At 43.2% G+C, this 26,711-nt stretch overlaps 1 protein-coding gene and 1 long non-coding RNA gene across 4 annotated transcripts in view; one reads left to right on the forward strand and one right to left on the reverse strand.

Moving 5' to 3' along the window:
* Positions 1 to 20,916, forward strand: part of LOC107649043 (uncharacterized) — a 35,648-nt gene extending 14,732 nt beyond the window's left edge. The window contains exons 2-3 of the long non-coding RNA XR_008911518.1: positions 18,977 to 19,133; positions 20,230 to 20,916. This is a non-coding gene — a long non-coding RNA (uncharacterized LOC107649043). The remainder of the gene's footprint in view (positions 1 to 18,976; positions 19,134 to 20,229) is intronic.
* LOC100014552 (selenoprotein N-like) lies at positions 188 to 26,711 on the reverse strand. Of its 3 annotated transcripts, XM_016422095.2 has the most exons (13): positions 26,461 to 26,696; positions 25,488 to 25,605; positions 22,669 to 22,838; positions 21,365 to 21,577; positions 20,706 to 20,830; positions 18,696 to 18,833; positions 15,779 to 15,860; positions 6,651 to 6,839; positions 5,735 to 5,840; positions 5,219 to 5,331; positions 5,015 to 5,116; positions 3,430 to 3,637; positions 188 to 321 (listed from the first exon to the last, which is right to left on the reverse strand). In XM_016422095.2, exons 1-12 carry the CDS (start codon positions 26,626 to 26,628, stop codon positions 3,467 to 3,469), a joined length of 1,695 nt encoding a protein of 564 aa, XP_016277581.1. In that variant the 5' UTR covers positions 26,629 to 26,696; the 3' UTR covers positions 188 to 321; positions 3,430 to 3,466. The 3 variants fall into 3 exon arrangements, with proteins under 3 accessions (XP_016277581.1, XP_016277580.1, XP_016277582.1); XM_016422094.2 differs by having other exon boundaries at positions 188 to 3,637; positions 26,461 to 26,711; XM_016422096.2 differs by having other exon boundaries at positions 188 to 3,637; positions 26,541 to 26,671.

Genomic DNA, 26,711 nt, shown 5'->3' on the forward strand with positions numbered 1-26,711 from the left:
TGTCAGAGGGCTTTCCTTCAAGGTCCTTCCTTTTTAAAGAGACTCTAGGCATCTCTCCTCAGGGCTATGCTGTCAGTTGATCTTCCAGGATGAAATGTGAACTATTCTGTCCCCCCTGACCTTTTTTCCTTTTCCCAAGCCACAGGGAGCTTGGAACGGGCTCAGCATCAGAGGAATAGCATCCTGGTCTGTGAACATTTTCATGACTTTATTAGAACACATAAGGATGACATGGGAATACAATAGGGGGGAAAGGGAAACGGGAAGATGTGATGAAGTTCACCCACTCTAGCCCTTCAGGTTGGAGCGTCTGGGTCTCATCTGGAGTGTACAATAACCACAAAGGCATTAGTTAAAAACAAGTATGAATACTCAATGAGACTTGCAACTCATTGACATTGAACCCATCTACAGTCAACTCTAGGTTACTTCCACCACTGAATGGAGGACTGAGTTAATTCTATGTAGTCTTTTTTAGCATTTACATTGCACATCCTTCAAACTCCAAATTAAGGAGACATGACCCAGAAGTACCACGTTTCTCTTTCCTGTCTCTCTGATCCACAATTGCCTGTTCTGTATTCCATACTATGGACAGACAGCAAGAATCAGAGCTGAGTTGTGCTTGTCTCATCCCTTCCCAAGAAGGGAAGTGTTGGGAAGGGCTTCTTTTATGTTCAATAATATGACTTGGCATCTAATACTGTACTAACCCTTTCATGGGACCCTGGAGTGAGGGGAGAGCTATGGGGACATAGGCTAGTGGGCTAAAGGCAATATTTTTTCTTTAGCCTCGAGGATGTGGTCAGCTCTTACCCTTGGCACAGGGGGAGTCACTGCCTGGTTAGGACTGCCTACAGACCCCAAGAACTGGAGATTAAGGATATTTTCATCTGGATAGGGGGACCTTGAGGGAATGGACATGGAAGACAGATAGGTGATCATTGAGCAATAGCAATATGTTCCCTTAAAGAAATGGTTAAAAATGGGAAGAGAAGGAAGAGTTGTTTTCTTTCCCCTTCAGTTACTGTCAAGACATCAAACTTGACCCATCTAGGATTTAGGATCTAGCCATCATAAAGAACAGTTGCAGGAAGGGAATAGAAGTCCCTCTTCTTCCTCCGTGAAGTTATCAAAAATATCTACAAACTGTGTGGACTAGAAAGTACAAAGAGGAAAAATACTTTATATGAATATAAAAAAAGGTGCTCCAACACCATGGCCTTGAATACCAACTCAGGACATGGTGCCCTGACCTGGATTATGGGAAGGGGTCCCAAAGGGAGGCTAGGGACTGGGGGGGAGTGGCTCCACAAGTAGAGGATAACTTGGCTTCCCATTTCCTCTAATAGTTATGGCTTATTAATGCTTGATATTTTTCTAGTGGTTTCCTGAAAAGCCAAGTCCTTTGGCTACATTTAATTTGTTTGAAAAGAACATGTATTGGGTTGGTAGAGACTCTTATAGTACTTTGCACACTATATGGGCTTAATAAATGTTTTTTTGAATTGAGGCTAAAAAGTCCCACTGGGATTGCCTGCAAAAACCCAAGGCATTCTTTTTCTTTTGGGAGAAGGAACTTAGAACTTTAGTTGACAGGGTTTTGAGGCCTGGTACAGTGATGGTGAGCCTTTTAGAGATCTTAGAGACCTAGTACCCAAACTGCAACCTTCATGCTGCATGTGAGCCCTCCACCTTACCCCAGACAGGGGAGGGAGGAAGTGCTCCCATTGGGCTGCTGGGAAAAGGGGCAAGTCATATGCAAAATGTTCCCAGGCATGGTGGAGTGGGGGAGGGGTATAGCTCCCCTGCTACACTCTGGCACCCATGCCTCAGGTTTACCAACACAGGTCTAGTCAGTCAAACAAAACTAGCTTAATTTAGTTTCCTAAACAGCTGGCACCCATTGAGACTTGCTAATAGAATTGTAAGAAACTTTAAATTATCTGATCCAACCCCCTCATGTTTCAAACAGGTCTATAGAAGCCCAGTAATGTGCTCAAGGTCAAAGTCCCAGGAGGTAGAATTAGGAACAAGACAGAAATTGCAGAGGCACACATGAACTTGGCTTGATATAAGGGAAACTTCTTAACTGTCAGGACTGGAATGGACTACCTCTTGCAGGTTGGGCATGGGTTTCCTATTCATTAGGGGTGAGATGACCAACTATTGGTTATATTGTAGTAGGTACTCACTGGAGTATGGGTGGGCCCAGGTGGCCAATGAGGGAAATCCCTACTCTGTAATCTGGATTCAGTGGCTTATGCAGATAAGGAGAGCCAGGTTTTGCATTCATGTCTTTGGACTCCACAGAGGCTCTTTTTACTCCATCATGTGGCCTACAGTTTGCTCTCAGGTAGACATCTGAACTAACAGGAGGGTATCTGGGTTTTTACTTTTCAAGGACAAAGCTGTGGTGCCAGGCTCAGTAGGAGTGGGCCACAGGAAACTAATTTCTATAGAGTTGTCAGTACTCTGGCAGGGATGGGGTGAAAAGGGTTGAATGAAAACTAGTTGTTCCCAGCTGAGCTGTGCTAACCAGGCTGGCTATTCTACCAATAGCCAAGTGGCTTATGGGTCCTATGGCTGCTGAACAGGGATGGGAGGTGGGGGTGGTATGGTGAGAATGCTGGAAACTATCAGGGAAAGTCAATTTCTAGGGATGACCAAGATGGGGGTAGGGGAGGAGAAGGGGTTCAGGTGCCCTTGGTTGCCACCAAAACCTGATTTCTTATTGAAAAACAGAGACCAGACAATGTGGCCTCTTAGGAATCGTTCCTGGTAATATAGTTGTATCTAGGATCACTCTCCCTTTCTCTTCTGACTTGAACCAGAGGGGAGTCATGCTTGGGCCAATTCCCCTAAATCTTAGAGAAGACAATGGAGTGATAAACAGAGTCAGGGCAGACTTCAGGCAGCAGAAAGGCTGCTCAGGATGGATAACCAGCCTCCTCTGAACTGATGCAACTGGGCAATAAGCATGCAGTTTGATGTCTCCCAGACCAAAGTCCAGCTCTTTTTCTCCAAGGCCCTCTCCCCAAATGGACAGGTGAATTCCCATCTTTATGCCTTGCTTGCTTTTGAAAAGCAGAGGCAAAAGGAGAGCTCTCATGGAAAACAAAACAAAGGGTTTCAGGGCTGTCATGTCCTCAGGTCCCAGGGCCACCAGAGAGGGTCCCTCCCTACAGGAAGCCCCTGGAAGCCAATCCTATTTCTCTTCTAAATGGCTCAAAGCATGAGCAGCTGGAGGAAACGGAAAAAAATGGAACCGGCAACAGGGAATCCTCCACTGTCACTGGAGTTTCCATTTGGGGAGACAGTTCTGTGGAATTGAAATGTGTCAAGAACCACTCTGGCTTAGATCCATCCCTGTGGCTGATGAGAATTTCAGTCACAGTGGGGGACTGAAAGAAGCCAGCTTGGACTTACAAAGTTTATCCAGCTCTGTGCCCCTTTGGTTGGGGTCTTAGGGCTGAAGGAAAGGTTGGGCTCGGCGAAGTCCTTCCTTTAGGAATTGTGCATAGGTGGTTGTGGATGGGTCTTCAAAGGTAGAGGAGAAACTGAAGACACCAGTTTCAATATCTTCTGGCTTCATGGAAGTGATGTCCAGAAAGTAATTGGCATTAATATGGTGGACCTGGGAGAAAACACAGGAGGCAAGAGAGGGTTCAGCAGAGGCTCTACAAAGTTTGGAGGGCCTGGATCCCATTCTTAGCTACTCAGTACCTGGCACGGGAAATCCTGTTTTTGCTCTGGGTATCCCTGGTTAATAGGATGGAAAAGTTGTGGTCTGGACTTGAGCACCACAGTGAAAAGTGTTTCCTTTTGCCTACCTTATGACACCTTAAAACCTATGAGGAAACTAGGTGGCATAGTGGATAGAATGCTCAACTAGTCAGGAAGCCCTCAGTTCAAAACCTGCACCACTGGGCAAATCACTTAACCTCTCCCAGCCTGTTTTCTCATCTGTACAATGGGAATAATAATAGCACCTACCTCAAGGGCTGTCATGAGGATCAAATGAGAGAGTATATGTACAATGTATTGCAAACCTTCAAGTGCTCTGTAAACATTATCATCTTCCTCCTCCTTATAATTATTCTCTTTCAGATCCAGATGGCCTGGTTTTTGAGTCTTTCTATCTAGTCTCACCCGAGCTCTCCATCTTTAATTTCTCTTATAAACCCTCTCCTCTAGTACTCTCTTCTTTAATAAGTCATATCCATTCTCTGATTCCATTTATGCCAGATTCCGGCTGGGAATGTCCTCTCTATTCTTAGCTGTTTCTACAAACCCCGTGAGGTCCAGTTCAGAGTTCTTTGCAGCCATGAAGCCTTTTCTGACAGCCCAAAGGATCAATTCACAATCCCCCCATTTTTTCCCTACCTGAGGAATTTTCTGGAACTGAAGCTCTCTGATGTGGGAGCTAGTGATACAGTAGAGAGGGGCCTGGAGTCAGAAAAATCTGAGTTCAAATGCATTCTCAGACACTTACTATTCGGTGACCCTGGGCAAGTCATTTTTAACCTGGCGGCCTCAAGTTCTTTGGCTGTAAAATGAGGATAATAATAGCCCCTACCTCCCAGGGTTGCTGTGAGGATCAAATGAGACAATACTATAAAGCCCTCAGCATGGTGCCGGGCACGTAGTAAGTGCTATATAAAAGGCAGTTATTACTGTTATTATTATATGTAGCGTGATGGCATGACAGGAGCCTGAGCCCTGGAAGGCCAGGGCAAAAGAAGATGAATGCAGGCAGCTCCTCCCAAGGCTCTCTACTTGCTCTTTAAGGCTCATCCAGGATTAGTGGAGAGAGGCTCACTGCAGAGTGGCCACCAGGTAACGTTTTTTGGCTACAGTAAGTCCTAAGAATGATCTGGTAGTGAGTGAATGGGGAAGAGATGAAACCCTGAAGAGCAAATGTTCTTGTCCTCACCCTCTGCCACCAGCTAGACTGCAGGCATTCAATCAATGTTTGGGGCAGGCAGGGAGGTAAGCGAGGAGGGGCACATACCACAGTCCCATTAGGTAAGCAGATCATCATCTCCACAGGGAAGTTGTACTTTTCCAGGTGCAGGTTGGCCAACTCCTTGTGGAATTCATTTTCTTGGCTATTCTAGAGAGTGAACAGTTGGACAGTGAACAATTCGGCAGCTCACTCCTGAAAGCCTTCCACAGTGCTCTCCCTAGATGCCAGGGAGCTCGGGGCCCTACTCACCTGAAGCTCCTCCAACTCCTTCACTAGGGACCAGCTGCTGATGAAGTTGTCGTTGAGGAGGGTGAGGATGGGCGAACTTTCCAGGACTGTTTCCCGGAGAGTCCGCCCTGAACCTGCTCCAGGGAGAAAGTCAGATATTCTTTAGGGAACATTATCCCTTCACCCTGAGAGCTAAGGAATATGTACAGTCCAAGCCTCCCTGGGGATTCAGCTCCAGCCACCTTCTTTTTTATTTTTTACTAATTACATGTAATAACAAATCTCCACATATATTTTCTGAAATTATGATCTAAATTCCCTTCTTCCCTTCTTCCCTCCTCCTTCCTGGAGCTGGCAAGCAATGCAATCTGCATTATATGTGCATTCCAGCCTTCTTGACCATTAAGTCTCTCACAATTCTACCCCATGAGCCTATGGTGTCTTCTCAGAAACCTTGCAAGTTCCAGGTGGTTTTCTACCCCTCTCCTTCCTTATCACCCCCTCCCAATTCTCTCCTAGCCAGCCCTGGTCCTTTACCTCAGCAGGACTGGTCATCTAGGGCCCCCCAGAGCAGGATGGAGTGCACTAGCTTGTTTTCAGCCTTGGCACGGTCAAATGCTTCAGTAAACGGCAGGTAGGTGACCTAGGGGAGGAGAGAGGGAGATTGAGAACCCTTTGTTGTTGCAAAGGAAGGAGTGCTTGGCATTTTCCTTTCTTCACAGAGACCACACAACTGACTGACTGATGGACCAATGCTAAGCCAGGGATCAGAAAGCAGTTCTTTTTCTGGCAGAGCTACCTCCTGTTAATTCCAGGGAACTTCAGTTTCTTGGTGGTAGGAGTTGCTCAGCTATCCACCTTCAAGTAACAAATTCTCCTCCTCTCAACTGTCATTTTCTTCCAGTCTGGCAGCTCCCCAAACCTGGATGAGTCCTATTCTTGTCTCCATCTTCCCAGCAGTCCTCAAAGCTCCCAACTGTCCTGTGTTTCCTATTTTACCTTCTCTTTTATTCCATACTACTCTAGTACCATGGAATTTAAGGATTTTTAAAAGAATTAGTCTTTTAGGTGTTTGGGTCCTACAGTTTTATGTGGGTGGGGGAGAGGGGCTATAAGCAGCAGATAAAAACATTTTTTTTCCATTTCAAGTTAACTGAGTCCCATAACACATGGTGTAAGCAAATTAGTCCATTAAAATAGGATGGACCTTTTTCTAGAAGGATATCTTCAGAGGGGATGAGTATAGTAATGAAAAGGGTGCTTTGTATGTTGCTTAATTTGTTAAAAAAAATTGCAGCTAGCTTCCCTGTACTAATTCCATTTCCTACCAAGAAGTCTGATTGTTATTGCTAGGATTTCATTAGGAAGGGTTAATACACAGAATTTGAAAGTATCAACTTGGTCCTGATATACTGATATTATATAAAAATTATGTTAACATTTAGGGCCTTACTTTTTTAAATGGGTACATGGCAACCTCCAGCTGCCGGGCTGCCTCCTCCCAGCTGAGCTCCCGCTGCCATACAATATCCTCAAATACAAACTGGATGGGTTCTCCGGAAGGCAGGCGACTGTCAATCACATTGCCATTCTCATCTTGGATCACAGATGGCACTGAGGGGCCCTGGGATTCAAGCTCCATCTGAAGAAAAATGAAGTAGCCAGTGATGAAATGGAGATCCCCAGAGCATCTCCAGTTTGGAGAGCAGGGAGGGAGGGATACTGGCTCTGTGTTGGGGTACGCATGTGCTTGCTTTAAGGAAGCAGCTTCCTGAGCACACATCCCTGGTTAGGACTTCAGCTTGGACAATTCAGGGGCTCTGCAGAGGAAGCAAGTACCATGACTTCTAGCCTCAGAGCTCAGATTAATGGAAGAGACAGGCGGTGCCTAAAGAGCTGATCTAAGACATGCACAGAAAGATAAGGAAAGAAGTCTGAATATATAGATGCAGAGAACAAGGGATGTAGGAGTCTGATCTAGTCAAATGTGGGTGGTTAGACAAGGATGGTGTCAGGAGGGTTGGTGTGATCTCCAGACAGGTTAATCTGAATGGCTTCACTTTGGTGCCCAAACTCAGTTTCATATTCCAGACTGTCACCTTTAGCAAATATGTATGGTCAGTTATGAGACATATTGGCTCAGGGCAAACCTGTCCCCACTATAGAAGGAACAATGAATGGAAAAGTGTACAGGACTCAGGTTTACACTAAGTCAAGCATTTTCTTCCTGTATATCAGTGGCGTGCAGCCTAGAAGTGGAAGGCTCAAGGTGTGCAATGAAGCCTACCTGCTTGGTGAGACATGGCCAAAATGTTGAAGTGATAGCAACATTTTAGAGAAGCATCAATAAAACCTTGGTTATTGTTCTTAAAAACTTAAAATATCAGTGGTGATATGGGAGAGAGTGAGTGGCTTACTCTACACTTTCCCTTTTAACTTGAAGTTTATGAAAAAAATTTTAAAGATATTTTATGGTGAGAAAGCCAGGCCTAGCGACAAGAGGTCCAGGGTTCAAATCTTTTTTTTTCTTTTTTTAGGTCTTAAGATTTTCTTTTCTTTTATTATTTTTTTCCATATTCATTTTTTAAATGAGTAATCTTATAAAACCAAAATCCCCAAACCCAAATAAACAAGTGAAAAATCCCATGTTTTCATCTGTATTCTGACTCCAACAGGTCTTTCTCTGGAGGTGGACGGCATTTTTTGTCATAAGGCCCTCAGAACTGTCCTGGATCATTGTATAGCTGAGATTAGCTGAATCTATCACATTTGATGGTTCTGCAATATTGCAGTTACTGTGTACAATGTTCTCCTGATTCTGTTTATTTCACTCTGCATTAATTCATGTACGTCTTTCCAGCTCTATCTGAAATCATTCTGTTCATCATTCCTTACAGCACAATAGCATTCCATTACCACCATATACCACAATTTGTTCAGCCATTCCCCAAATGGTGGATATCCCTTTAAACCTAGCTTCAAATCAAATCAGATCCTTCCTAGCTGTGTGACCCTGGGTAAGTCACTCAGCCCCAAAAGACACTAATAATGATTCTAAGATAGAAGGTAAGGGTTTGAAAAAATAAAAGATTTTGATGACTACATTTCAAAAGTTTCCTTTGTAATCCTATTTATTTTATGCATTTAAAAACCTTTTTCTGAGAATGAGCCCATAGGTTTCACCAGATTGCCCAAGGGGCCTGTCTATTCAACACAAAGGGTGAAGAATCTCTACCTTAAAAAACCTGGCTTTCCCTTACCTTTTCCCTGGTACTATGCAGGTCACTGGGGATACAAAGAAAAAAATAAATAGTCTTCCCTAAAGGAACTTAAACTCTTTCAGAAGGATTTGGGAAGTAATACAAAGTAATATGAAGAGGCAGAAAGCACTTCTGCTGATGACACCTGGGGATGGGGGTGTGGTGAGAATATGGTGGAGAGATTGGGAAAGGGTTCAGTGGGGAGCAGGTATCTGGGCTGGGCCCTGAAAAAAAATCTAAGAATACTAAGAGGCTTGATGGGGAAGAGGGACTGCATTCTAGGTATCCCTAGATCCATAGTAATTTTTTTATAGTGGCTAGTTTCTTCTTTTGACCCTGCCCTTCATACTTTGTTCCTGAATTTCAGCTTTGTTCCAGGGCCAGGCTTTGCCCTATGTTGTGCTTTTAGACCAAGCCATGTCTGGTCTCAGTCTGGATGGCTTGGCTTCTTACACTGATCTTCATCTCTGTGGGGTATGGCTAAGACAAAAGTGATGGTAGGTTTTAGGCCCACAGTCTCAGAGCACTGCATTTTCAGGACTTTCTAGTCTATCTCAGGACAGAGTACTAGGTACCTCAGAACTTCTGGACCTAGAATGTCCTGATCTGAGCACTGTCTGTACTAGTCACTGCCATTTGTTTTCTATTCCCATTCATTTTTCTCCAGAGGTCTATCATATCTTCTTTCTTGTTTTTTTGGTTGGATTTATCTAGAGGGGAAGGTTGAGGTCCTCACTAGAAACATTTTAACTATCTATTTTCTCCTATAACTTTTCCTTTAGGAATCTGGACACTATGCTATTTGGTACATGTATATTTACCATATTGACAGTTTCATTAGCTATGATTATTTTTTTTTCATGATGTAATTTCCTTCCTTATCTCTTATTAGATTAGAGTCATTGCTTTGTCTGAGATCATGATTGTAATTACAGTTTGATCCCTAGAACTACAATTCCCAGCATCCCATGTTCCTTGTCATGTTATGTGCTGATGTAGGAAGGATATAAGTTTTGTGTAGCCCCACCTCTTACTCTCTCTTGCTGTGATCAGGTTTGATGGAGGTGGTGTGAGGTAAGAGCCAGGAGAGTTTTGCTCACGTGATCTTAATTTTGTTAGATAATTAGGTTTTTATACTTCTATTTTCTTTTTATTCCTTCTAGTTCAAGTAATTGTTAATAAGCTTTATAAAATTAATACTTGGAATGTTGGACATTAATTTAAATCTTACCATTTTGGTGACATGAAGTCTTGACTTTAGGACCCTTACTGAGTAGATTAGTTAAAAAAACTAAACAAAACCATGTTTCTCACCAGTCTAGGCCTTTTCAACCCACACCCTCACCCCCTCTGGGAAACTTGAGCTACTACTGCTACTGCTGTTGTGAGCCTGCTGCTTTGTCTCTTGAACACACAAGCTGGGAATCCTTGCAAGCAACTTTCTAGGTAGCTTGTAAAGTATAAATCCCTCTTTTCCTTACATTGCTAGCAGTTGATTGCCCACCTGAGAGTTATTTGGAAGCAGAAGGGTGAGCTCTAAATTCTATTTTCTCCTCTTAAACTGAAAGCAGCTGGATAGCCATTGCTTGCTGCCACCTGGTAAACCAAGTGTATATTTTTTTTAAGCAACAATTAGCCTCTAACCCTCCTGACTCTTTTCACCTGGGGGAAATAACCCTAACTCTTCCGCACCCCCCCCTCCCCCCATACCATCTTGCAGTCCAGAATCCCAGAGTTTGTGGAGGAAGTTAATAATTTAAGCTCATTTTTTTATTAGAAGGTATTAATTATTGGGATAAATTGAGAAAGTTTAGCTTTATCTTACTCCTACAAGTTTGCTCTCTCTTTAAGGCCTTTCCTAAACCCCCATGTGGGTCTCAAGTATGGTAGCCTCTTAAACCCTTTTTGCTCTTCCAGACCAGCTCAGCTAATCGTCTCTGAGTTTTTACCTTCACTGTACCTAAAATAGAAACTTTGGTTTTCCATCACTAACTCAGCCTTGGGCTAAAGTGTTTTGGCTGATTGGGCCACTAGTCTTGTGAAATTTTTACTCCTAGCCAGTATATACTAGGGTAGTGCCATCTTGAGATAGGAAGTAGATTTGCAACTAATTTAATAAGTAGAATTGCAAGCATGGCCCAGTTTCCTGTCTATCTCAAATAGCTCCCATTCTGGGAGAGCATTATAGAGCTTGGTGCAGCTGTTTGGGGATGACTTTTCTTACTACTGTTCCTGGGTGCACTTGTCGCTGCAATTAGCTTGAGTAATCCTGAGATTCAGGGGGGAGCTTCTCTCCCTATACCCCCTTGCCATTTTGGTCTGCCCAGTCTCTGCAACATACCCAATATAGGGTTTGTACACACTATGCCCAGTGCTGGTATGGGGAACCCCAGAAGTGTGACTAAAGGAATCTAGGTGGATGATGATACTCGGGAGGGGAAGGAATCTTAAAGAATCTAGAGGTGAATTTTTAAGCCTTTTTAGACTCCATTGTTTTATTGATATTAACTATTCCAGTTTGTTCCCCCTCTAAATAGTGAAGGAAGTCTCTGTAACACAGCTATCAGAATTGGAGAAAAGGACTCTTGAATTCAGTGACTGTATCCTATTCCATATATTGTATTTGCTGATTGTTTTAAGATTTAATTTTGTTTTTTTAAGTTCACATATTAATCTCATCTAATATCTTCTGTTACTGTGTTTTGGCTATTAACTATTGTGAATCTTAAAATTTTTCAGACTTGTGAATGTTAAAAATTCTCAGACTCTACTTTAGAACATTTGGTTAAGACCACTTTAAACAATGAAGGTACTTGATCAGGAATGTGAGAACTCTAACATTACTCCACCCATACTTAAGCATACTTTAGGGGAAGATAAAGTTGTAAACTCCTTACCGAACAATGAAAAGTACTTAACTCATAGTGAGGCAAAAAACCTGAAGCTGGGTCTATTTTTAGATCTAATACAAAAAGGTGCTAAGTACCTATGAAGGTCAGGCAACTTGCAAACTTACAAGGGACAAGCTTAACAAAAGAGGTGTGAAGTTTTAGTCTACTCAGGTATGAATTACTCAAAAGTTTAGTCTACTCAGGTGTGAATTAAGAATGGTCAGTCCTTTGGAAAACGTCTACTGTGATTGGCAGATGTGAAAACTTAGGGGAGGTGACATAGGAGAAAATTCTCTTTAAAAGGAGGTTAGAAGGCCTCTGAAGGGGGAGAATAGTGGAGCTGAGGAGCTAAACTGGAGGGTCTCTCTGAACACTAGAGTTTTGCTTGGGACAAATCTTGGGGTGAGTGGATTAAAGACTGACTGGTCTCTCTCTAGGCTTTTTCCTACTATTCCCTCTTACTCTGTTTCTCTCCCTTTCCTTAATTCCTTAATTTGTATTAATTAAAATCTCCATAAAACCCAGCTGACTTGGGTATTTCATATTTGGGAATTTTTCCCATGGCGACCACTTTATTTTTGATTTAATGCAAGACACTGTCTTGAAACCATATTTTTGCGGTCACAGTTTAAGGCAACCACTCTTTTAATTGTAACACTATATATTCTTTTACTTTGTCTTTAGTTGTACCTCCCCCTATGGACTGGAGAAAATATCATTGTAAAAGTCCATAAACAACTTGTGCAAATCCTTTTCTGGGGAAAAACCATAGGTCCTTATGGATGCTGGGTTTGTCACTAGATCCATTGAGATCACACGTTGTCTAAGTGGCCTTTTGTTCCTTTTTGCCTTTGTTAATTGCCACATAGATGATGATGGATGGACTCCATTAAACTGGTTACAACCTTATACAACCTTTGGAGAATTCAATGACCTAAAAATTTCTAATTGATTTTAAGGGGTCTTCATAATTTATTTTTTTAGATCTGGGAACACTAGTGTCTCTGTCTGATCATTTGCCTACCTTTGAGTTGTTTGTAACAAGAGGTAAAGGGTCCATTTAGTAGTTGAAGTAAAGTGCTATAACACTATTGTATTCCCCACCACCACATTTATAAAAATGTAATGGATGAGACATATAAAGACATGCCTTTTATGGCTATTACAGTCTCATCCAGGAGGTGGGAAGGTTTTCCTAGGGGGCATGATTCCTCTGGATGGCTCTCTCTCTCTCTCTCTCTCACATTACCCAGGTAGCCTAGTGGCTTCTGGGTGGTTTTTATATTTGTAACTCTTCAGCTTACTCTACCTTTCTGCCAGAATGATCTAGAGGCCATGCAGAGATTTTTTTTTTCTGGGCCACTCTTCCACATTTTGGAATGATGGCAGTAATAGACTTTGTTAAAAACATCTTAAGGTTGAAAGATTGGCTAGATCTGGAGAGCCTGTGACAAGTATTTATGAGCCTCAAAGTTTTTTTTTTTTTTTAATGTCACACAGCAAATGGCTGTAGAGACTCATGTGAATCCTAATGATAGTGAGTTTATTTGCTATTGTCATTAAATGGGCTTTTGTAATTTTGGGATGTCTTTGAATGTGCATTACCTGTTATACTACTGTTTTATAAAGCTGTTACTTGGTGAAAATTATTTGCACTCACACTGTGGATCATGATCAAGTTAAAAAGGAAATGGAATACATTTTTGGGTGAGAAACCTTTGTATTCTGACTCTCCTTGGGTAACACAGTGTGTCACTGATTGTGAACTGTATATTTTTGATTTTTTAAAAAATCTATTATTGTTTTCCCTTTTATGTGCAATAGAATATCTGAGGTTTCTTTTTTTCTCTCATTTTTTTGTACTTAAAGCACGTTACCAGTATTAATGGTTTTTTTATTTTGCACTAATATAAGTTTACAATATCCATTAGCCCCAATATTAATGCATACCCAAAAGTTTTAGACTTTGGAAACCTGCCATTGATCGTTAAATATTATGGGACTTTGATTAATGATTGTGTCTGATTCTAGGAGAAGAGATCACAAAAGAGCCATTATACAGTGTTAAGAAGCACAAGGTCAAGGAGACCAACCAATCCCAGTGGGGTTGATGAGAATCTTCACTAAGACAGAGGACTTGTTTTGGGGTTCCAGGAAGTTGCTGTTTGACAATGTCAGATGCAAGATTTCCCCATGCCAGGTTCAGACAAAGTACCTCAGTTTGGCTATAAATCTGGCTCCCCTATCCCTGTAAGTGAAGGTAAAATCAGACCAGGGAATATTTCCCATTTTCTGTAAAACATCTAGTCCTTTTTCTTCTTCATAAAGTGGCAGTTTTCTGTAGTCCTGGCTGCTGATTAGCTAAGTGTGTATTTCTGCAATGGTCCTACAGGCTTGTGGGACATAAATCACTTTATTAGGCCCTGATTCTAGGACCTGTTATGGGCTTATTCTTGCTTACTCAGAATTTTTATATACTATTTAATTCAGATTCTTTTCTCTTTTCTTCTATTATTTAAAAATGTTTTTGATTTCCTTTTAACAATTAATTCACGTACCTCATAACTCAGCCATGTATCCCTGGGTGATCTGTGTGTTTGTCAACACCCTCCTCGGGGGGATTGTATAATTGTCATATAATTTTAGGTTTATAAAAATTTTCTTGTTTGAGAATAATTTTAGGATAAGAAACTTGCTACCTCCCTGGCTCCAGAAAGTGAACTGTTTGGAGAAGGCGCCATGGAGGTGCCTGTAGAAACCTCACACCAAAGGATCCAGAATAAACTTTGGGATGTAATGAAATTAAACTATGGAGGGTTGAATGCATTTATTTTGAATGTACACTCTTATGCCAAAAAAAACTGCCCCCAAAATGGCTTTTTGTTAATGCATCTAGCAATCATTAGTTTTGTTCTCTTTCTCTTTCATTTTCCTCTTATCCCCAAATTATTATAATTTCCCCTTAGAAAGTTCAATATTGTATGTACCTCTAGTTGAAGATCTTTAGAGATATAAGTTGATTATATGTACTGATTCCATGAGGAAACTAGGCATGTAAACCTAGGAGATTTCTACATGCTTGTTTCCCATGGGAATCAGAGGGGCGACTGTGTAATTACAATTTGAACCCTAGAATTACAATTCCCAGCTTCCCATGTTCCTTCTCATATTACATGCTGACATAGGAAGGATATAAGTTTTGTGTAGCCCTGCCTCTCACTCTCTTGCTGTGATCAGGTTTGGTGGAGGTGGCGTGAGATGAGAACCAGGAGAATTTTGCTCACTTGTTAGATAATTAGGTTTTTATGCCTCTATTTCCTTTTTATTTCTTCTATTTCAAGTGATTATTAACAAACCTTATAAAATCAATATTTGGAGTGTTGGACATTAATTTAAATCTTACAATTGTTACCCCTGCTTTTTTTTACTTTAGCTGAGGCAGAGTAGATTTTGCTCCAGCCTCTGACTTTTACTCTGTAGGTGTCTCACCATTTGTTTCCCAAGGTCAATGCCATTTACCCTGGAGTTTTCTCATGGGAGCCCTTCATTCTTTCTATCTCTGAATACAAAAGTTTGCAGGCAGTTTTATAGCATTTGAGGCTTATTTACAAAATGAGCTTCACAATGGCTGGATTAATTAATAACTCCACCAGCAATGCACTGCTGTCCCAGTTTTGTCATATCTCTTCCAATATATTTCATTTTCCTTAGCTGTTATATTGGCCAGTCTGATAGGTTGAGGTGCTACCTTAGAGTTGTTTTAGTTGCATTTCTCTAATAAAGAGTGATGTAAAACATTTTTATATGATTATTGGTGGCTTTGATTTCTTCATCTGAGGATTGGCTGTGCATGTCCTTTGACCATTTGTCAATTGGGAAATATCTTATATTCTTATAAATTTGACTTTGTTCTCTGGAGAAGGAAGGAGGTCCTAGATTTAAAACTGGTCCCGAGGACTAACTAACAATGTGACCCTGCGCAAATCACTTACACCCCCTCCCCCCAAAAAACCCCAACCCATACCATCTGTCTTATAATTGATACACTGTATTGACTCTAAGGCAGAAGAGGAGTAAGGGTTAGGCAATTGGGGTTAAGTGACTTGCTTAGGGTCACATTGCTAGTTAGTCCCTGGAGCCAATTTTGAATCCAGGACCTCCCTTCCATCTTGAGGCCTGGTGCTCTATCCACTGAGCCACCAGTTTTTCCCTAACAGACTTACTCTCAATTAAAGAGTAAACACCTTCTCTTGTATCTTACACGGGGTTAGTATGTGGAGCCCTACGCTGTCCCAATGCCATTACTCTGTAATCAAGAAGGTGATATAACAAGAGACTCTACTCTCAGTTCTCTCAGACAAAGGATAAAGACAGGAGAACTGAGGAAATGCTTTGACTAGGTCTGGTTATGGCAACAGAGCCAGGCATACCTGAGGGAGGTAACCGATGTCAACTTCCATGTTGCTCTTTTCATTAGCTCCATACAACCACTCCATGTCCACATTCAGAGACCTAGGAGGAAGAATATGTTTGAACAGATCGTCTATTAGAAGCAGGGCAGAAAGGCTGGTTTATGTCCTGATCATGGGACAAGTCACTTATTTCTGCTGAGCACTGGTCAGTCAGGCTGGCCAAATCACCAGATCAGTGGGATCATGTCTAAAAAGGCAGGCTGGAAACTGGAGCTCAAGGGTAGGGCAAAAGGGAACTAAAGCAGGTACAAGGTCTGCTCTTTGGGATGATGGTCAAAAGAGGTCAGCTATGGGACACGGGGATGGCCAGGAAGGGTAAGGCCCAAGCAGCAACTCTGTTAATGAGGACAAGGTTTGTGTGGGATTCTGAAATTCTGAAAGAGAGGGGACATGTCTGGGGACATGGCCCAGGGTTGAGTTAGAGTCAGCTTCCATTCCCCAAGGATGGACATCCCAAAGTTGTGCTGTACATGCACCTTAGATGGCAGGTTAACGTATAAATACTAGATGGCCCTGGGTGGCCTACCTGATGTTCACACCCTCTCCGAGGTTTTTCCTGTATGCCTAAGGATTCATTCCTCTGAGCTGGAAGGATTATGAACTTCTCCTGATCTGAAGTAACTTTTGGATCTGCCACTTGGGGGAGCTCTAGGACTTACTTTCTCCCTGGCTGAAGCGGAACAAGCTCTGCTGGGTATTATCTGAGGGCTGGGGAGTCCTTAGGGCAGCGATTAAAAGACTATATATAACTACAATGCCTTTCGAAACTTTCTTTTTAAAGTTTAAAGCACTTTCCCCCATAACCATTTGTGTGGTAGATAGTGCAAGTATTTCCATTTTACAGATTATAAAACTGAGAGCTGGTCACATTAGCTACTAAGTGTCATTGCCATGATCTGAACCCAGTTCTGACTTCCAGGTCAGCAGTATTTCACTGTGTATTTTCAGGATTTCTATCAGAATTGGACCTTCTACAGGTCTGGAGTCATATTAACTGAAGCCCTGTCATCCACTCTAAGGTCAGAGGTCTTTGAAAAATTCTAAGCTCTTCTTTTCTCCCTGGCTGGGACACATAGGACAAGTGGGGAACTGGGCTTGGGGTTCTGGGTATGATCTTTCTGAGGATAGTCAGGGAGCCCAGCTGTCCTAACCTCTCTCTCAGAGTAGCCATACCCCTTCTCCTCTTCCACAGCCTGTCTCCCAATCTTCTCACTCCATCAGAGCACCTGGGGACCTTTCTGTGCCTCCCACGCCTCCCCACAAGGTGGGTAGGAGAGGCAAGTAATGTCTGGGGGAGCAGGCGGACAGCCCTTCATTTCACCATTCCAGCCCTCAGCTACTTCTACTCTATACATTTGCAGAGCTTCCCTTTACCCTTATTCCAGTCCTGTGAGGGAGTTAAGGCAGGCATTATCTTTTCCTTATTTTTCAGATGAGGAGATTGATGCGTAGAGAGGGGAAGTGTCACGTGCTGAGGTCACAGAATGAGTTGTAGATGACTCTTGAATCCTGGATCAGGGTTTTTTCCATTTGATTGTTAGTCTAGAAGTCTCTTCAGAGACAAAAAGACTCAGGCCTGGGTCTGATTCCCTTCTCTGTGCTCAGCTCTGTAAACCTTAAAATTTCTTAGACTTATGAATGTTGGAAATTTCACCATTGGAAAATTTCATACTTGGAAAAAATTTCCTACTGATAGTAAGATCTCTATTGGAATGTGAACCCCCTTGGCACGGGAGGATCCTTCTTCTCCCTACCTAAGACTACTTTAGGACAGAAACCTTTTGCTAAACAATGGAAAGGGCTTTGACCTATGCTTAAGCATAGAACAGGAAGTTCTTTGAGTCATGATTGATTTTAGAATTAATACAATAGAGATACTTGGAATGACAGAACCAGGTCTTGGAAAATACAATCTCCACCCTACTCAGAGTAAAAGGATTTAGGAAGGGCTGCAGCAAAGGATCAAGATTTAATTATTTGAGAATATGACCTTCAACAGACATGTGCAAAGCCACAGACCTCTGGGCGGTCCTGGGTTAAGCTAGAGCCAGCATTGGCACAGGGAAGACATGGACAGTGATTGGTAGATGTGAGAACTGAGGGGAGGGAACTTGGATGGTGTCCTTAAAGATAGCGGGGTCTGAGGACTGGGAGTTGGAGAGGTTTTGCTCTGAGAGGTTGTGCTCTGAGAAGCTTGCTCTGAAGGAGGCTGGAGGTGGAGGCCCCTGAGACTGTTTCTCCATTTTGGTCACATGAGTGATAGGGACTGATCTCTTTTCTTTGCCTCAGCTATCTAAGGGCTTGGGCCTAAACAGAGGGGGTATTTAAGCCCTATTCCCTTCTCTCCTCTCTCTCTCTCCTCTCCCTCTCTCTCTCTCTCTCTCTCTCTCTCTCTCTCTCTCTCTCTCTCTCTCTCTCTCTCTCTCTCTCTCTCTCTCTAATACCTTTCTTCCTCCTGTTTGTAATTAAAAACTCCATAAAAGGTTGACTGCTGACTTGAGTTTTCATTTAGGAATTACATAGCTGAATTCCTTGGCGACCTTAAATTAATATATATCAGTCTTTTAAAGTGATTTCCTTGTCACAGCTCTTACAGCAGCCTGGCCCGGGGCAGCTGGTTCTGGGTGTGTTGGGGACAAGGGCAAATTGTTAGGTTGGGCATTCTATCAGATGGCAGCAGGTGGCACAACCCCCCAAGGAACTCATTGTTTCCTTAGAGATCAACTGCAGGGAGGAAGGGGAAACTGAAAGTGATAGTGGCAGCAGCTACCAACCTGGGCACAAGCCAGTCCCAAATACCCAGAGAACCCTGGAAAGGATGCATGCCTTTTGTACCTCACCCCCATCCCCATACCAAGTTCCCCTGGGATCCTACCTGTGGTTAGGCACAAAGAGCTTGAATTCACGCACATGGGTGGCATCTTTGGTGAGAACGATGTGCCCAGTGAACTGTCCTGGAGAGAACCAGAAGGGAAAGTGGGGTGGCTCGTTGAGTTGGAACTCGGCATGGATCCTGTGGCCGGAAGGGAAGGAGGCATATAGCTAGGAGGAGGCACTAGTTGTTTTCCACAATGGGGCCACAAAAGGGATTCTGTCATTTACCTGACACCTTTCATAAATATAGGGTACTTTCCTGGGGAAAATTCTATCTTACAGAAACGAACAAAGCTATGCTCACAACCCTCCAAGATCAGACATCAGTTCATGAGAACCAGAAGGGAAAATGAGAGAGCCTGTTGATTTTGAATGAAGTCTGGATCCCAAGAATGGAGGGAAAGGAGACACCACAAGAATGGCAACTAGATGAATCCTGGTAATGGCTGGGAGAGGAGCAGGGATTTAGTTACAAAATATCCTCTTTTGTCCCCTATAAAGGCTATCTGGGCTGTTTAAACTCTTGACTCATATAAACATTCAGGAAAGATTCAGTTTTTTTTTTTTTTTAAACCCTCACCTTCCAACTTGGAATCAATGCTATGTATTGGTTCTAAGGCAGAAGAGTGGTAAGGGCTAGGCAATGAGGGTTAAGTGACTTGCCCAGGGTCACCCAGCTAGGAAGTGTCTGAGGTCACATTTGAACCCAGGACCTCCCATCTCTAGGCCTGGCTCTCAAACCACTGAGCACCTAGCTGCCTCCAGAGATTCAGTTTTAATTGCATGAGTGAATAGAAGAATATAAGATAAATTGATAATAGCTGATGATATAAAGGGTGACACTGCAAAGCACTTTTACATTAATTATCTTAGTTGTGATAGCCTGTGAGGTGGATGCTGTTGTTTTCATTGCCATTTTACAGATTAGAAAACTGAGGCTCAGAGAGGTTGAGTGACTTGACTATGTCATGTAATCAGTGCCTCTAGCTGGTTTTGAATTTCAGTCTTTCTGACTCCAAGTTCAGCATTTTCTCTTTTATTATCAGTGGTGTAAAACTCAAATAGAAACAGAGGCCACTCCATACATGGAGACTGCTGCTCCTGCCACATATTGACTTAGCTTTAAGATACGCTATTACCTTTGTTGTATGACAGTTTAATTTATTTTGTTAAATGTTTCCCAACTACAGCTTAAAAAAAATGAAAACCTTACCTTCCTTCTTAGAATTGATTCTAAGTATCGATTCTAAGGCAGAAGAGGGCAATTGGAGTTAAGTGATTTGCCCAGGGTCACAAAGCTGGGAAGAGTCTGGGGCCAAATTTGAACCCACAACCTCCAGTCTCCAGGTCTGGCTCTCTAAACATTGAGCCACTTTGCTGCCCCTCAACTATATTTTGATTTGGTATGGGGCTGCACTCTACATGAGGCCCTCAGGCTGCCTTTGAGTCAGGGAAGAAGAGAATACTTTGTGGAAAGAGAAGGTGGGATAGGAATTGGGAGGGGATAGTTCAACTGTTGACTTTTGTATCCCCAGAGCAGAGATGAAGAAATGAAGAGATGATGAAGAGAGCTGGCTCCATCTGCTGGGATGGCAGCAGCACTGAACAACTTAACTAAGGGCAGCTCTTGGTGCAGGATCCTAGTTAACTGAAAGCCATGGATAAATGCAAACTTTTTCAAGGTCAATATTCTGGACCTTCTTGACCCAATCAATATTCCCATCCAGTTTATTACTAAAGCCACTTATAAAGTGCAAAATTGATTATTTCCAACTCTCCCCTTCCCCTTTAGGCTCTGGAAAAAGAACTACGTAAGGAGTAAGAGAATAAAGTCTATGTTGTCCCTACATGATACAGCTTCTCTACTAATCACCAAAGACTGGTTCTCGAATAGCTAGTTCTTCCTGTACAGCTTTGAACTAGAGTGAATTAAGTTATCCACCCCATAATCGTGTCTTCTTTCCCTTCCCTGTCCCTCATCCCAGATCACCAGAGGGGGGCCAGTACTCACCTGAAGGCTACAGTGTAGTAGGAGTCACTGATGGCGGTGAGGCAGGCCACTGCACCCTGGGGCCCAAAGCGCGTCTTCACAAAGGGCCTTGGGTGGAACATGCTCAACAGTCTGTGGATGATGACCTGTGGGAGATGAATACCGGCCCTCTGAGAGGCTGGGCAGAGTTCCTTGATGGGGCTCACAGAGGACTGCCTCAATGCTGGGTTTGCACTAAGTGACAGGGCCTTTTGCTTCATTCCATTTGCTAATGAATTGGGGTGAGGTGTCCTTTTTCTGGAAGGCTTTGAAGCTTTCCATTGGTGCCATATCTGTCATTTTTGCATAGGAGTTATTCTGGAGTCTGCCAGTCTCCAGTGGGAGCCCAACACCAGATTATCACCCACAGCTGCCCTCATACCCCATACCTTGCCCTTGATCTGACCCTTGCATCTGTCCCAGTCTGCTGACTTAGGTAGCTTGCTTTTAGGAAGTTATCCTATCTTTCTTCCTCAGAAGCTTAGAATGAAATGAAAACAAACAAAGAAAAAACAAACAAACAAAAATCCTTTTATTAAGCTTCTGTGTGTCAAGTTCTCTGCTAAGAGCTAGTAATATAAATAGAAAATGGAGACAGTCCCTGCTCTTAAGAAACTCTAGAGCTCGAGTCCCTTCCTTACCTCTTTGCCTTTGGGAGGGGGTGGGTAGAAGCGGTTGTTAGAGAGGTATCCAGTGAAGATGCTTAACTCACTGGGAATGACCCACCAGGGCTCTCCCAGCTCCATATTACTCCTGGGAGGCAGAAAGGGCTTGAACTGGCGAGCAGAGAATTCCATGAGTGGTGAGGAGGGGGTCCTCCATTCCCGAAGCCCAGACAGGGCAAGATGAGAAACCTAAGAGGCAACAAAGGGTCAGAAGAACAGGGCTGTGAGACTTAAAGACTTGGGTTTATCTAGTAATTGGCAGGCCACCACCATGGCGGTTCTGCCCAGCAGAAGGCCTTCATCAAAGAATTTAGAATTAGCATGAGGACGGCCTTATGTACTTGTGTCCCACAGTATAAGAGTTTTGACTTTCTCTAATTGCCTGGTGTTTGAAGTTCCCATGCATCTCTCTAGCCCTATCCTTTACCTTTCTACTGGGTCTACTCTACTATAGCCCATTCTTCTGGAAATTTGGAGATTACATTATAAGAAGGGACAGGAGCAGGTAATAGGCCTTCTGTGGAGGCAACAAGAACAGGCTGAGGAGCTCCCAGAGAGATGAATTTAAAGTGTATTTCCTCAGATCCTCAAAGTCCAAAGAGTTCTTGTCTTGTGAGAAGGCAATTGGATTCATTAGGCTTTTAGGGTGACCTGTTGGCCAAGGGTTCTATATTGAGCATCTTTTGTAAGTCAGCTCTTAATTATCTGTACATATCCACTTTATAGATCACTGGCCACAAAATCTTTTTGCCCAGACCTTCAATTTTGGGTCTCTGGGTACTCTGGGAATATAATTTCATTCCAGCACCAGCCTGAGTAAATCTTATAAAATGAGAAGTCTACAGTCAATAAAACTATAACATCAAAATACATCCCAAAGTCAAGTCAAAATGATTTCAGGATTAGCTCCACCATGGCTCTCCTTCCACTGGCATAGCCCAAAGGATCCTAGATTTAGCACCAGGAGGGCTGATTGAGATCACTGGGTCCAAGCCCCTTGATTGAGATGAGAAAACTGACTTGCCCAAGATAATACAGGCAGTAAATAACAGAGGCAGGACTCGAATCTAGTCCTCTGGCTACAAACCTAGCATGAAAAAAAATAGCTTGGGCATAGTACTTTTTGCCCATGTACTCCTGGGTAGGCAATATGACACCCTGCATATTTCTATTTTCCAAATTAGGCTTATGAGATGAAAAAGCAAGAGACAGACACCTCAGAACTCCTGCTGCCGGAGATCAAAGTTACACACCTGGGTCGTTTTCCCTTCTTTACTTACCCCCAGGAAACCATCTTTGCTCTTCGTCATGGTCTCCAGGAGCAAAGGCTGGAATTGGGCTACTACGAACAGCTTTTCCTCTGGGGATAGGTTCTCTTCTATGTATAGTGTCTCACTGGGATCAAGTGGCAACTTCTCTTCTTCCTCAAAGTCAGTAACAGGCATTGCCCCTGTGGGGCACAAATGTAATTAATGTTCTGCTCTTTCCCTAAGAAACTTGTGTGTCTCTGTGCAAGACGTTTTCTCTCTTTGAGCCTCAGGGCCTTGTAGGGTAGAAGAGGACCACACATTTCTGTTCCCTTTCCCATCATGCTGGAGTATATTCAATACTGTGATGCAGTTTCTTTAACAATGGTAAGCTAGGACAGTAGGGTCAAGACAAGGGAAAAAAGGTAATCCTAGGTACATGTTGAAGAATCCTAAAATATCAGAGGACAGTAAAGCACCAAGAACATGGAGAAGCCATCTGCCAAGAAAGAACTGAAAAAAGAAACAAAAAACCAACTGAAGTATATCAGTAAATAAGACAGAACAGATAATAACTATTCTGAAAGAAATGAAGGCAGACAATCAGTACCCAGAGGACACAGGAGGTTTAAAACATGTCTAGAAACTAGTAAACATAACAAAAGCCTTCTTCCAACCTCAATGCTGAAGGAAAAAAAGAATATACCAGTCACATCAGAGCAAAGAATTAGTGTGAATTTTAAAAATCTCCATCTTGGTCTAGCACCAAAAAATTGTGCACACCCACACTACACGGGCATGTGCTAGTCAATGACAAATCAGAGATAACTAGCTGCCCACCTGGGCTGTCCTAGGCCAAGCTAGAGCCAACCATTGGATTTTGTGAGACACAGGAAGTGAGGTAGGGAACAGCCTCTGGAATTCGCTCACTTCCTGTGGGGAGAGGGAGAGGGCAGTTGGTGTTAGGAAGAGTTGGTGTTAGGAGCTTGGAGAGGGAGGACGCCCGCAGACAGCTTTCCTTCAGATTGGTCACGTGAGTTAAGGACTGACTCTTTCCACCTGGGCCTTTGGGCCTAAAACTCCCTCTGCCTTGGTCAGAGGTTGAGTAGCCCCTTTCCCTTTTTCTCTTCTCTCCTTCTCTCCCTATCCTTTTCCCTACTCCCAGTGTGATTAAACCTCCATAAACTTCATTCTGACTTGAGTGTTTCATTTTTAGGAATTTCATAAGCAAATTCCTTGGCGGCCATTGTTTAATATTACATAAATCCTGTAGCCACATTTTTAGCCATTACAATATACAAACCTCTCCCATCTCCCCTATATTTCCACCATTACATTAGCAAAGAGAAGATGGATCCAAATGGATCCAAAAAAAAGAGAACACAATTGAACAGACAGATGGCTGCAATGAAGAGAAACTGCAGATTGAGGATAGCCAGCCTCTGCAAGCACTCTGGGTCAGAAGGAAAGCAGGTTTGGGCCCAGAGAGGCAGGATGGCAGGGAGTAGCATAGGAAAATATTTCACCTGGTGCCAAAGATTTATGTTCAAGTCCTATCTCCATCATTTACTAGCTCTGTGACTAAAGGCTTACCATTTAACCTGAACCTCAGTTTTCTTATTTGTAAAATGGGAATAATAATAGTCTTCTTCCCAGAGTTGTGAGGAAAGTGGGTTATAAGAATGTGAGTGATAAATACATATGGAGAAATAATTAGAAATAAATTTCCTGAATTAAAAAGACCTGTCAGCTCAGAAAGCTAAGGAATCTAGAAGGCAGTGACTAAACTTCCCAGAACACAAAATTTCACAGCCAAGGCTTATAAAGCTCAAAACTTCAGGGCTAAGAAAGTTCAAGGGCAGGTCATTGCAAGTAATGGACTTAATGAAAGTATTCCAATTCAGTTGCTAAAAAGGAAGGCTTTCCAAGCAGAAAGGAAAAAATGCACATCAAAAGGGATGGCAGAGGATGACCTCAAATTGCTTCAGAAAGAAAAAGGAAAAAGAGTCAAAATTGACAACACTAAGAGAAGCCAATTGCACTGGAAAAAATGAATCCTTGGTTTTGAAGTCTCTTTTATGAATTCTTCCACAAAGGCTCACCATGACAGAAAGGCTACCTTCAACTCTGGGTTTGGGAACAGCAAAAAAGTAGCTTTGGCAGGAAGTAGTTAAAATAATAAGGACAAAAGTCTCATTAATACTCATGCAGTGAATATTCCAGATAACCTTCCTTCAATGGGATGCCTGATTGCATGTAGGCACCAAGACAGAGGGAAGTTCTCTAATAGAGGATCTGGAGCTGGCAGGGGCCTCAGGGGTCACCTATTGCAACCCTGTCATTTTACAGAGAAGAATCAGATAATAGATTAAGTGGCTACCTAGGACACATATTAATAAGGCTCAGACTCAGATTCTAAGACAAAATTAAACCCTTAGAGTTCAGTGTTTTTTCCACTGTAATAAATGGTCCTCAAGAGTTACTGAGGGCCAGCCTTCTGCCTGGTTCCTGAATAAAGTTCAAATTCTTTAGTCTGGTATTCAAAATCTTAGGCCACTCTATAGTTTTAGCCTTATATTTTGTTATACCCTCATCTCAAACCTATACCTATTATCTTTCTCTACTTCTGCAGAGGAGGCAAAAAGACTTGGCAAACTACTGCTATATATAGTATATATATGTATATATATATATGATATGGAATCTATAATCATAATATGTAATATATATATCTACATATAGAAACCTTTACCCTCATAATTGCTCTATACAATAATCATCATCCTTAGGCTCGCTCCCTTAACTCCCATGATGTTCTCCCCCATCCATCCACACCCAGATTCTCCCACTACCTGTGAGTTTCTCAGCAATTGGCTTGAACTCCTCTGGGCTGATAGACAGATCCCTGTCTAAATCCAGAGAGGAGAACAGGTACAGGCCTTCTGTCCCCAGGGACTTTAATGCTCCCTCCTGTCCCAGGGCAAAATAGAGATAATCAGACAGATAAAACAATCAGAAATCAGTTGTAGAGTTCAACAGGAGGATAATCAGACCGGCAAACATTCAAAGTCAGGCAGGTAGACACAGATAGCCAGTCAATCAGACTGACAATCAGACAGGCAGGCTGTCACTCAGACACAGCTACTCAGACAGGTATAGACACACAGACAGATAGACACAGACAACCAGACAGACATTCAGAGACCCAAAGACACTCAGGCAGAAAGATATCCAGACAGCCACTCAGCCAGGCAGGGAAAAGGAGAGGGAGACACAGAGACATAAAGAAACTGAGAGTGTCAGGAAGACAGTCAGACCCTCAGATAGTCTGGCAGATACTTACTCAGACGGCCAGACACTCAGTAAGACTCTTGGTCCCTCAGACACACAGATAGTCACTCAGAAAGACATTCAGTCAGATAGATCCTGCCTGGCACTCAGTTGGACAGATACTCCTATGGAAATTTCGAGTCACTCAGAGACCACTCTCAGTCATTCAGACAATCACTCACACAAACGGATAGTGACTCATTTAGACAGAGGGACACAATCACTCAGGCATACAGCCACTTAGACGGACACTCAGTTCATCAGACAGAGGACGGTCAGTCAGACAGACACTGGGACACACAGACCATACTCAAGTCACTCGGGCAGGCAGTCAGACAGACACGTGGTCAGACCGGCCGTCGCGCCCCTCCCCCTCCGGGTCTCCCTCCTCCTTTCTCCCCTTCTCCCAGGCTGGACCTCCGGAATCTCCGCGCCCCGATTCCTTGCCTCCGCCAGACCCTCCCTCCGCCCGCTCCCAGCCAGGCCGGGCCTGACCCGCAGCGCCGCGGTCTGGGCCTCCCTGTAGCCCGCGTATCCCCGGATAGCGGCGGCGACGATGGCGGCGAGGAGCGCACCGAGCAGGACCAGGCTCCAGCGGCCTAGGCGGTCTGAGGGATCCGGAGGGCCGCCGGGCTGCCGGCCAGGGCTGCGGGCCCGGACCATAGCGGCCACGGCTGCAAGCTCCTTGGCGCCAGTCCGGCCCCTCGGATCCTAGAAAGTGAGGCGGGGCTGGGGTGGGGGGGAGG

Source organism: Monodelphis domestica, chromosome 4, assembly GCF_027887165.1.
Source record: "Monodelphis domestica isolate mMonDom1 chromosome 4, mMonDom1.pri, whole genome shotgun sequence".
Classification (NCBI taxonomy): domain Eukaryota; kingdom Metazoa; phylum Chordata; class Mammalia; order Didelphimorphia; family Didelphidae; genus Monodelphis; species Monodelphis domestica.